This window comes from Brienomyrus brachyistius, chromosome 23, assembly GCF_023856365.1.
Source record: "Brienomyrus brachyistius isolate T26 chromosome 23, BBRACH_0.4, whole genome shotgun sequence".
Classification (NCBI taxonomy): domain Eukaryota; kingdom Metazoa; phylum Chordata; class Actinopteri; order Osteoglossiformes; family Mormyridae; genus Brienomyrus; species Brienomyrus brachyistius.
The window spans coordinates 15,529,791-15,542,417 of NC_064555.1; the positions used below are offsets into that span (position 1 = coordinate 15,529,791).

At 44.3% G+C, this 12,627-nt stretch overlaps 1 protein-coding gene across 2 annotated transcripts in view; it reads left to right on the top strand.

Annotated features, from left to right (window-relative positions):
- Nucleotides 1-12,627, top strand: part of csmd2 (CUB and Sushi multiple domains 2) — a 249,101-nt gene that overhangs the window by 184,579 nt on the left and 51,895 nt on the right. For both annotated transcript variants that reach the window (XM_048993996.1, XM_048993997.1), the window contains 7 exons: nucleotides 2,388-2,484; nucleotides 4,104-4,208; nucleotides 4,918-5,036; nucleotides 6,838-6,907; nucleotides 7,966-8,082; nucleotides 8,946-9,155; nucleotides 9,365-9,553. In XM_048993996.1, the coding sequence (XP_048849953.1) occupies nucleotides 2,388-2,484; nucleotides 4,104-4,208; nucleotides 4,918-5,036; nucleotides 6,838-6,907; nucleotides 7,966-8,082; nucleotides 8,946-9,155; nucleotides 9,365-9,553 (907 nt within the window). The remainder of the gene's footprint in view (nucleotides 1-2,387; nucleotides 2,485-4,103; nucleotides 4,209-4,917; nucleotides 5,037-6,837; nucleotides 6,908-7,965; nucleotides 8,083-8,945; nucleotides 9,156-9,364; nucleotides 9,554-12,627) is intronic.

Genomic DNA, 12,627 nt, shown 5'->3' on the forward strand with positions numbered 1-12,627 from the left:
AGAATCACAATGTTGCGGTGCTTGTTTTATTGGAACTTTCCTCATCTTTATTTTAAAGCCAGAATATTCCCATGCAGCTGAGCTGAGAGGAAGTCAGGAGATTGGCATCCGAACTTTGCTGTTATTGTCCCAGAGTAGCCATGATGTCTGAAAACAAGAACTATGCTACTGAAACCTGAGGAATTGGAATGTATTGTCTCAAACTAATGAAGCACCAAGATTTTTTATTTTTTTTTTACATGCATCCTGGGAAATAATACAAATCAGTTTTAACACCCTTGCTACCAGCTTCACTCTTGGCCATAATAGGGAAAATTATCACCACTGTCTGTCCTTGAGATAACAACATACATATTTATACTGCAGAGAAAGCAGTCGGTATGTTAAATAAGGGAGGTGGTTTATAGCAGAATAAGCTTGTATGGGGAGAGATCCTTTGGGAAACAGGTAAGTTCCAGTGGAATTCTGTCCTTGAAAACATCTGAAGCATTTCAGGACAGCAGAATTGTTTGGAGTCAGCTTGGCTGGTATATCATTTTTCATACCGTACAGTGTACAGTATTTTGACGGTATCTTCCAAAGCAGTGCTATTCTGGTATCCACAGAGTGACAGATTTTATCGTGGGAGACCACCCAAGATCGCCACCAAGATTTCAATATACCGCAGCGTACATGAAATATCGCAGTATACCGGAATACTGCCCAAGCCTCACTGAGAGGCAGATAGCAATCGATGATGGTAATCAGATGGGATGTTGCTTGGCACCTGAATCTCTTTCCAAAGTCCTCACTTCCGCTTCAGCTTGTTTCGCCGGAGTGTGTTAAACGGTGAAGTTTTCACACTCTGGCGTGTGTGTTTCGTGATCGCGGACAGCTTGGAGCATCGCTTCGCAAAGTCTCCCATCTGCTAAGGGACACACTACAAAGTTGTAGATGAAAGATGGGTATTAATTCCCCCTTTTTAAAAGTTGTGAGCATGCATACAAGCATACTGGATAGTTTTTTGATCTGGAAGAGGGTGGCTGTCTTGCTCTATTGTACTAAGTCAGATCTTCAGAATTCCAGACCTTATTCTAAAGAGCACCATATCTTGTAGATTGCCGCGAACCCTTAATTAAAGATTAATCTCATCTGTCTCCTCTGTGGGTCCTTTGATGACTGAAGCTGCCCGCATAATTGCCTCACATCTGATCTATAACCGTTTTGGGAGCCGGCTGCAGGATGCGCAACTTTAAGTGAAGCTGAGGCAAGTGGATCTGCCTGATACGGATGGATGATAAATAACAGCCTGCGCAGAACCTGAATCACCGGTGCATGAGTGATAAGTTGGATGGCAAAGTAATGTCTCTCACTCTTGCTCTGACATTAATTGCGTATACCTGTATTTGCTGGCTGAAAGATTTATATATTGTTATTACCGATTAATAGTTTCAGACCAAGTAGGACCAAGCGATACACTTTTGGTTTCTGTCACCTTCTTGGCATGAGATTTTTATGGATCTGTTCCGTGTTTTTGCCATGTGTCTTTATGCTGAACAAGTAACACCGTTCAATCTTGGATGAAATTCTACAGCACATGTGTATGAGTCACTTTTAATGACTGACTGCTGTAGGAATCAAACTTAAGCAATCTTGACCCGAAGAAGCCATATAAATGGAATGGAATGGTTGAGGAATTTGTTCTCGGGGCAGGAAATGAGCACCATTCAAAAACAGCCGTCTGCTTTTCTGTTGTTTTGCATCTGGACATATCCAAGATGTGACAGAAATATTTTAAGAAGTGCCAGAGTAGTAAATCATTGTCTGATAGTGCAGTTTAACGTGAAAAAGGATTTCAGCAGCAGAGTGATGGAGGATGAAGGAGGATAAAAGGAGCAATTTGTATGCAATCAGACGGGCGAATGGGTTTAAGTGGAGCGTCTACATTTTCATTCAGATGGACCGCTCCCCTGGCATTTCCGAAATGGACATCAGGGTCTTCAGGCTTGGCGCATTGCTGTTTATAAAAATAGAGCTCCCTTTTAGGAACTTGTGTGCAGTAATAACAAAAAAATTGGGTTACTTCATGGTGAGACGGCATCACATTGTGCTCAAGGTGAAGAAAAATCAATAAAAAGAAGAAGACCATTTTTATGCACGCCATTTGCTCCGTCTCTTCCTGGCCTTGTTGCAGGAGTGACACGCTAAGCACTTCATTTTTATTCACTTTCTTTATTTGTGCACCTGTTGATAGGATGATGTATGGGATTTCCCTGGGCAGCCCAGATAAGACCATCAAGGCAGATAGACGTGCAGGCCGGGGTCCCCAGACCCCACACTTCCGTCTTCTGCCCTCTTCCTGTCAGTCTACCACTGACTCTCTTCTCCTGGTCGCTCCTTGGCTGCAGATCCAGGTCATCAGCTTCGTGACGGAGCACAACTGGGACTCCCTGGAGGTGTTTGATGGAGGCGATAACACGGACACTATGCTGGGCAGTTTCTCAGGTGAGGGGGGAACCGGGGCGGGTTGGGGGCGGTGCAGCGGAGCTCTGCTGAGCTCCAGGCCCCAGCGTGGCTTGCTGGCTCACTGGTTCCAGGAAAAAAAAAAAAACTTTTCAAGCGCTTTGACTTTGAAAAGTTACTGCTTCTGCAGATGTAAAAATGTTCTACAAACATTAACAGAGATTGGCCTGTGGCTGCTACATGTAACTAGATCATTGATGGTTCAGCTTAAGTGACTCTAGTTCTTTCCGCTCTTGCAAAAAAAGTTTTATTTGAGATCAGACAACAAATGAAAACTTTTTTTTTCCTCTCTTTTTAAGGTTCCAATCTCGTTCTTGTCTGTCAGACTTCCTTAATGATTAGGCCAGGAGTTTCTGAGATGTTTTTTGTGACCCAAATTCTGACAGATTCACAAATGAATATGTTCTACTCCGAGAATGTTCTCAGAACTGAAACTTGATAGCTGGGTCATTGCTTGGTGGGACTAGTGTTTGTCTTTACACATCCTGGAGGGTTCATCATTTATTATTATATATTCTTCTACTAAACTTATTTATTTATATTAACCTGCAGAATAAAACAAACCCTTTTGTGTGTTTAGTGTAACAGCCCCAAAGGAAACGTGGACATGAGGAGGACATATAAACACACACACACAACACACACACACACACACACACACACACACACACACACACACGAGGCAGAATTTGAATTCCCAACCTCAGAGGAGTGAGGTAACAATGCTTCCCACCAAGCCACTGTTCCAGCTTCACGCTAAAGCCTGCAGGCTATAGAAAAAGTATATTTCTAGAAATTCTGCTTGTGTCTATTTCTGTAGCATCTGTGCTATTGTAATCTTGCAATTTTATAACGTATGGAATATATGATACATTATGCTATAAAAATATGCCTAACTAGCCTTTAATTAATAAGATCTAAGGATTGGTGCCCTCTGAGCATGAGAAGAATACAGTGCTTGTTTTCCCTGGTATACAGAGCAGCAGTTTGCCTGGGCTGGCAGTGGAGCTGTTATTACTGCCGTGGTTGTGGTTTCTGTCAGAAAATAGTCTCCTAGTTAAATGAAAGAACAGCACCGGCAGAGTAAATCGGAGTCTCACTCTTGTGTGCCATCAGCCTTAAACAAAAGCCATTGGGATGATGTGTTTTTGCTCTGTACTTTAATCCAGAGCACACAGTAGACTGGCAGAAAACAGAGGTATTAGCAGATTTGTGTTTCTCACCAAAATAGAACTATTGGTACATCCCAAGTACACCCTTGGGATGATTCCCATGAGCCATGAGACCAGATCCAGCAGATTAAAAGGTGGGGGGTGGGTACCTTCGACACCCAGGGCATTGTGGGTATCCAAACTTCAGGTACTGCCTCTGCTGGGGTTTCGGTGACCCCTTACATTTCGTCCCAGTTGTGGTTTTATCATTATCTCTCTTATTTGTGAGATTGAAATAGAAAGCTGTTAATGGTTAATGCTGATGGGACTGCATCCCTAGCATTACTGTAAATGCCCCCTTTTTTAAGGGTAGAGCCACTGCTGTGTGGGTAGACTCAGGCTCAGACTGTCCTCCAGCAATAACTGCCTTCTGCTGGATTCACTGCACAGGCACCACTGTTCCAGCTCTCCTGAATAGCACCTCCAACCAGCTCTACCTGCATTTTTTCTCCGACATCAGTGTCTCCGCTGCCGGATTCCACCTGGAGTACAAAAGTAAGTTCGGGGTGGGAGGGGCTCGCTTGTAACCCCACGGTGAAGGCCCGTTTGTCTGCTGGCTGCTTCCAGCTGCTCACTGGCCGTCCTGCTAAGAAAGCTCCTCAGCTTGCCTTTCTTTGCCTCTGATCTGTTGATAATGCTTGTGGACTCAGTGCAACTTCCACTAGGGAAACACAAGTAGTCATTATAACCCTCTAGGACGATAGTGCCAGGGGGCTGTTGGACTTGTCTAAATGTCCAAAATAATGGCATCCCTTCGTTTTTACTTCCCTTATTCTAGCATCCTTAACATGGCAAAGATGTGGCTGTATTTCTTGGTATTTCAGTTTCCCATCCGTTTTTATATTTTTGTAGGAAAGCAGATTGGCACAAGGAGTGTTTGGTACAAACTTAATCTTTTAAGGCAGTTTTTCTCAACCCAGTCCACGGGGACCCCCAGACAGCCCATATTTTTGCTGCCTCCCAGCTCCCAGCATACCTGAACCAAACAATCAAGAACAGCAAATACACAGGTGTGTAGGGAGCTGGCAGGAAGCAAAAACACTTGAGAAACGCTGTCATCAGGGGATTCCTTTTTCAGAGACAGCCGAAGGGAGGATATGGAAAGGAAAATAAAACCTTGTTAATAAACAAACATAAAATTGCCAGATTGTCTTTTGGCCTTCTCGAGAAATACAATAACCAGCGTGTCTCTGCTTCCTGTTAGCCGTGTCCCTGACCAGCTGCCCTGAGCCACAGATGCCCATGAACGGGATGAAAGTGGGAGACCGCTTCCAGATGAACAGCGTGGTGTCCTTCCAGTGTGAGCCGGGGTACACCCTGCAGGTGCGTTTCTGCTTTTTGCTGGTTAAACTATCACTTATGGTCACTTGTCACCGGACCCTGTGAATGACAGCTCATGAAAATTCCTTTGCCTGTTATTTTTGTGGTCATGTGGTACTTTGATAAGTAGCAAGTGTGATTTGGCTTTCCGCTCTTCATCTCCTGTCTTCAGCCTTTTGTTCACTAGCAAAATGGATGTAACAGGGCTGTAAAATGACTGTAACAGAGGTGTGACAGGGTTGTAACAGAGGTGTGACAGGGCTATAAAAGGACTGTAACAGGATTGTAACAGAGGTGTGACAGGGCTGTAACAGAGTTGTAAAAGTATCGTAACAGTATCGTAAAGTTTGGAGGTGTAACTGGGATGTAACAGAGGTGTAAAAGTATCGTAACAGAGGTGTGACAGGGCTGTAACAGAGTTGTAAAAGTATCGTAACAGATGTGTGACAGGGCTGTAACAGAGTTGTAAAAGTATCGTAACAGAGGTGTGACAGGGCTATAACAGAGGTGTAAAAGTATCGTAACAGAGGTGTGACAGGGCTGTAACAGAGGTGTAAAAGTATCGTAACAGAGGTATGACAGGGCTGTAACAGAGGTGTAAAAGTATCGTAACAGAGGTGTGACAGGGCTGTAACAGAGGTGTAAAAGTATTGTAACAGAGGTGTGACAGGGCTGTAACAGAGGTGTAAAAGTATCGTAACAGAGGTGTGACAGGCCTGCAATAGAGGTGTAAAAGTATCATAACAGAGGTGTGACAGGGCTGTAACAGAGGTGTAAAAGTATCGTAACAGAGGTGTGACAGGGCTATAACAGAGGTGTAAAGGTATCGTAACAGGTGTGACAGGGCTATAACAGAGGTGTAAAAGTATCGTAACAGAGGTATGACAGGGCTGTAACAGAGGTGTAAAAGTATCGTAACAGAGGTGTGACAGGGCTGTAACAGAGGTGTAAAAGTATCGTAACAGAGGTATGACAGGGCTGTAACAGAGGTGTAAAAGTATCGTAACAGAGGTGTGACAGGGCTATAACAGAGGTGTAACAGTATCGTAACAGAGGTATGACAGGGCTGTAACAGAGGTGTAAAAGTATCGTAACAGAGGTATGACAGGGCTGTAACAGAGGTGTAAAAGTATCGTAACAGAGGTGTGACAGGGCTATAACAGAGGTGTAAAAGTATCGTAACAGAGGTGTGACAGGGCTATAACAGAGGTGTAAAAGTATCGTAACAGAGGTATGACAGGGCTGTAACAGAGGTGTAAAAGTATCGTAACAGAGGTGTGACAGGGCTGTAACAGAGGTGTAAAAGTATTGTAACAGAGGTATGACAGGGCTGTAACAGAGGTGTAAAAGTATCGTAACAGAGGTGTGACAGGGCTATAACAGAGGTGTAAAAGTATCGTAACAGAGGTATGACAGGGCTGTAACAGAGGTGTAAAAGTATCGTAACAGAGGTATGACAGGGCTGTAACAGAGGTGTAAAAGTATCGTAACAGAGGTGTGACAGGGCTGTAACAGAGGTGTAAAAGTATCGTAACAGAGGTGTGACAGGGCTGTAACAGAGGTGTAAAAGTATCGTAACAGAGGTGTGACAGGGCTGTAACAGAGGTGTAAAAGTATCGTAACAGAGGTGTGACAGGGCTATAACAGAGGTGTAAAAGTATCGTAACAGAGGTGTGACAGGGCTGTGGAATAGGTAGCAGCTTTCATAAGCACATGCAGGATTTGCAATGCAGTCCATAAACAGAGCTCAGAGGTGAGCTTGATGGGTTAATTGATGGCTTAATCCCAATCTCTGTGGTCACAGGGCAACTCCCACATCTCCTGCATGCCCGGCACTGTGAGGCGCTGGAACTTCCCGCCTCCTCTATGCATTGGTAAGGGCGGCCTGCCACGCGCACGCAAATGCCGTACACACACACACACACACACACACACACACACACACACACTCGCTCAGTGCAACATGGCAACTGCACGGAAGAGCACAAAGACATTTATTATTATTATTTTTATTATTATTATGTTTGTTGGTTTTGTTTTATTGTTTCTGCTATTACTAATACTACTACTAACAATAATGATAATAATAAAATTGTTAATCACAGCTAGCACCCTATGACTTCTTTTTAACACTGTTCAGTAATAAGAACTGTAAGTAAAAATTTGATTTATACATCGTCTCCACCGCAGCCCACATTTTTGTCATATGTTTATTTGTTGTTCCATTACTGTGCCTCTTTCATGGTTTTTACGAATTAATTTTTTTATTCTCGTTAAAAATATTTACTGAGATCTTCCTCGATTGTCCCTTCAGTGCTGTTAGGGGACAGGGCACTGCCACCCCTGTGCCAATGGCCGTCTCTCTCTCTCTCTCTCTGACACACACATACACGCGCACCTCTGTGCTCCCCTTAAAGGGGGCGATGCAGCTCCTATTTGCTCAGATGCTACCCGGCGGGTTTAACCCTGCAGATCCCCTTCCTCGGGTGGAGCCCGGGGTTTTATGCACTTCAGTCGCGCCGCTTCTGCGAAGTGACTCTTGAATCAATCAGCAATTTGGGCTGAAAGGCTGTGGAAGGAGGCTGAGTCGCATCTGAGCATTTTCTCCAGAATGAAGTGCAAGTGGATCGAGGGCCTTGCACTGATTTTAGAGCCCTTTTTGATGGCTTTCTAATTGAATTGCCAGGTTTTTAAATGGAATAATTCCTCATTCTCAGATCTCAGTGGAGAGGACCTGATTACAGCTGTTATAGTAAAAGGCTTTCGGAGTCTCTGCAATGATATTCAGTCGTGATCTTGTCAAACTTACTTGAAATCTGCCTCAACTGCTCAGTCTCGTACTGATTCCGCGTGACACCTCTGACTTGTATCTTCTACCATGATTTTTCCTCAACTTGCTCATTAACCCCTGACCTTGGCACCGCCCTTTTAGCCCAGTGTGGGGGGATTCGAGAGGAGATGGAGGGGATGATCTTGAGTCCAGGTTTCCCAGGGAACTATCCTAGCAACAGTGATTGCACCTGGAAGATCTACCTGCCTGTAGGATACGGTGAGACATTGCTCTTCTTCTTAGGCTGCCCAGAGGGTGGCATGGATTCACCTGGTTAGGCCTCTGTGCCTGTGATCGGCCTTCAAATCCCATCGTCAGCAAAATAATCACGTCTTCATTTGGCCCTCGAGCAAGGCCCTTAACCCCCCCCCCCGACATACCCCAGGGGTGCTGGATAAATGGCCTGACCCTGCAGTCAGACCCCAAGCTCTACTCTCAAATGGATATATGAGGGTGAAGATGGGACATGTGAAAAGAAGCATTCTAATGTGCTTGTGCAAATGGCAAATAAAGAGTCATTTCATTTCTCTGGGCCGTTAGCTCACACAGAGTGTGGTCACATGGAAGGGTCTGTGCTGTGCACAGTACATATTCCTCCCAGGAGGGTCATGATCCTCTGCAGTTCATTTCAGCTTTTTTATGCTTAAGTAGAATAAAGATTCATAACACCTTAAATCACTTACGGTTAAGTAAATGTCTGCCCGTTGACTTTGGGTGGCTGTTTTACAGGGATGTGACATACCTCGCCCTGTAATATCGGCGAGACCTGCCAAATGCAGGTGCTCGCTACAGGCAGCTTAAATGCTGCCCTTTATTTCTTATAGCAGTTATTTAACAAGAATTTCTGACATGCGTGCTTTCAGGCTTTGGGAGTTTGCTGAAATTATGCCAACTTTTAAATTTTCTCTTAACAATTAATTCTTGGCCAGTTACACTGTAAGATAATCGCAATTGGCAGGTAACCCTTATCTCTGTATTGCTATTGGCCAGTGACCCTTATCTCTGTATTACTATTGGCTGGTGACCCTTATCTCTGTATTGCTATTGGTCGGTGACCCTTATCTCTGTATTGCTATTGGCAGGTGCGCATGTGCAGTTCCTCAACTACTCCACTGAGGCTAACCATGACTTCCTGGAGATCCGCAATGGCCCCTTTGAAACCAGCTCTGTAATTGGCCGCTTCAGCGGACAGGAAATCCCTCCCTCCCTATTGACCACTTCGCATGAGACCACGGTGTACTTTCACAGTGACCACTCTCAGAACAAACCTGGCTTCAGGTTTGAATATCAAGGTGAAGATAAAACCAAACGTTTTTTCTTTTTTTTTTACCCTTAAGGGTCAGGACTGGTACTTTAGTGTGTGTCATAACTTACTTTTGATATTCACCCTCAAGAAGAATTTTTTTCTGTTCAGTTCTTTCGTACTGCATATTTAATAAGCATAGAGTAAGTGTTTGTCTTTATAATAAATGTTTAAGTTGCTGAATCTCTGTATTTTCAGCTTATGAGTTACAGGAATGCCCCGACCCAGAGCCATTCCGCCATGGCGTGGTGGTGGGCGCTGGTTACAACGTGGGCCAATCCATCTCCTTCGAGTGCCAGCCGGGGTACCAGCTGGTGGGCCGCCCCATCCTCACTTGCGAGCATGGCACCATCCGCAACTGGGACCATCCCTTCCCGCGCTGTGAAGGTAGGGCTTGCCAAAACACATAGAGACTGAGGAGTGGGAGCAGCAGTTGTACTCTGTGAGTAGCAGGCGTGGTTTGAGAGGAGTGGGAGCAGCAGTCATACTCTGTGAGTAGCAGGCGTGGTGTGAGAGGAGTGGGAGCAGCAGTCGTACTCTGTGAGTAGCAGGCGTGGTTTGAGAGGAGTGGGAGCAGCAGTCGTACTCTGTGAGTAGCAGGCGTGGTTTGAGAGGAGTGGGAGCAGCAGTCGTACTCTGTGAGTAGCAGGCGTGGTTTGAGAGGAGTGGGAGCAGCAGTCGTACTCTGTGAGTAGCAGGCGTGGTTTGAGAGGAGTGGGAGCAGCAGTCGTACTCTGTGAGTAGCAGGCGTGGTTTGAGAGGAGTGGGAGCAGCAGTCATACTCTGTGAGTAGCAGGCGTGGTGTGAGAGGAGTGGGAGCAGCAGTCGTACTCTGTGAGTAGCAGGCGTGGTTTGAGAGGAGTGGGAGCAGCAGTCGTACTCTGTGAGTAGCAGGCGTGGTTTGAGAGGAGTGGGAGCAGCAGTCGTACTCTGTGAGTAGCAGGCGTGGTGTGAGAGGGGAGCAGTAGTGGTGGTTTCGAGTATTAATGACATTTAGGAAAGAGCAATGTTTTGATCAATGGTAATGAGATAATTATAGCTTTGGTGATAGCATTTGCAGCAGCAGTCATGGCACAACATTACAGATTATACAAATAAAACATAGACAGTTCGCATCCCATGGAAGTGCTCCCAACCTAGACCCCCCACCCCACCCCAAGGACTGGCTATTGATGGCCCAAGTCTCAGTCTTATAACCCCCATGGTTACAAGGTCCATTTCATTTGCATATTGCTGTGGTTTTATCAAGCTTTCAGACGCCGCACACATATCTTAATATTCTCAGTAGTCTGCGCTCCAGCGCACATAAGAATATTGCAAAATATGGACGCCATACATAACATAGACGCTGAGAACTTAAACCGAGGCTCTATAGTTAGTGATGCTCTGGGATATTGTTGACCCATACTGTATTTTCTGTGCGTGTCTGTGTCGTATGACGTGTTAAACAGCAGTGCTCACTGTATTCCAGGCTCTGTGAGGAAGTCATGGAACAGACAGCACCTTAGAGAAACAGCGCTTCACTGTAACTGTGGGTTTGGTCATGAGCATACGAATGGCTTTACAGAACACTTACTGGGATGTCGGTGAAGTGGGCCGGTTTGCCTGAACGTAATTTGCTTTAAAGTTGGGATTAATTCAGAGACGGGATCCTTTTGAACGTGATTCTTCCTTTGATTAGCGAAACTGCCAAAGCCTCCTCCATTACATGCAAACAAAGGCAGCGCTGACAGATTGTCTTAGTGATACTGCAATTACATCAAATTACATGAAATATTTTGTCATGATGTGGGTGGATCGTTCTAAGGAATCTGAAGTCCCTCTGTTTTGTGGATTTCACGTTCCTACACATTTAAGCCCTTTTTTGAGTTTTTTTTTCCATAACAAGAAATTGTGGCAATTCATGCAGCTTCTCGTTTTGTATATGCTGTACTGCAGTGTATATACAATTGAGCCAGAAGTCAATTGGGCACATTTCTGCTGGTCATTTATAAATTTGTTAAAATCTGACACCAGCATTTTGGAATAATTTATAAAGTTTTAATCTTATAAACAAAATCTGGCATCACATGTTCTGCTCACCTCAGCAGCTAGAAAATTCCACTGTTTATCTTTATTTTCTGCCCAGTGTGAGCTAATAATCTCAGTGAGCTAATTAAGAATTAAATAGTTATCAATCAGCTCCGAACGCAGAACTTTCAATCTTATGTGCTTTTGTTCTTGAATTCCGCATTTGTCTGTCCCGATAAAGATGGGTGCTCCTTGACCTATCAGGAAATGAAGTCTAATTAGGTGATTGAGTAAAACAGGCTGGGAGACGGAGACCGGCAAAAGCAGAGGCGGAGTCCCTGATGCTGTGTGTGACTCAGGTGGGGGCTGCGCTACCACCTTCGGAGGTTTCTGGCAATGTGGGGCTTTTCTAGATCTGGGGGCCTTGGGTGCTGGCCCATCCACCCGCCCACAGACCCGTAGCCTTCCCTCTGTATCAATGTTAGGTTGTTTAAACTTTATGGCATTTAATCATGAATTTTTAAGGTAGAGAGGGCCATAAATCATACAGAGGGACCAACCTTAACAATGATATGTTTTAAAATGAGTGAGTGACAGGGGAGTGGGGGCCAATCAGCTTTCAGATAATGTGCCTCCATGGCTCCGCCCCTGTATGTAATCCCAGCGGTGCGGGTCGGAATGCGATGTTTGCCTGCAGTCCCTGGTGGTTTGTGGCTGGCTTTGTTGCGTCGTTCAGTTTGATTCAGTGGTCCTGACAACAACAAGGGCCTGAAGTGGACCATCTCATCGGTAACTGAAGAATATTAGGCCTGTGCCCAGAGCCAAATCAGTCAGCTCTTGCAGGTCATTACAAATGTTTGGGAGAATTGGATTACTTCTGTATTTGTCACAGCATTCAAAACGAGATACCCTTTCCTCCTACCTAATATGGTATTGCCTGAATGAATGTTATTATGGCTGAATGGTCCGCACAATGGTCTGAGCACCACTCATGAGTGACCTTATCTCTGAGAAATCTGCATATTCAGAATGCAGCCAATCAGAAATCACTCTCTTTGACCCATCTTGCCAATGAATTGCTTTTTTAGGTAAGGGTTTGGTTTAGGTTAGAGTTCATGATTTAGGCATCATTTATATTTGACCTGCTCTGACATAATTCGTTATATTTAGCATGGAACAATGTTTTTTTTTTTATCTCCCTTTTTCAATCTGATTTCCATTTTTTCAGAGTAAGACACAGTTTTACCTTTAAGATGCTGACCAGACAATATGAATTGCATGCAATTGCAGCAATGATATACTCCATTTGATTTCATACACAGTTCTAAAACTAAAAACAAGTTTTATATATATATATATATATATATATATATATATATATATATATATATATATATATATATATATGTACACACACACACACAGAAATAGGGTACAGATAATTGTAGTAG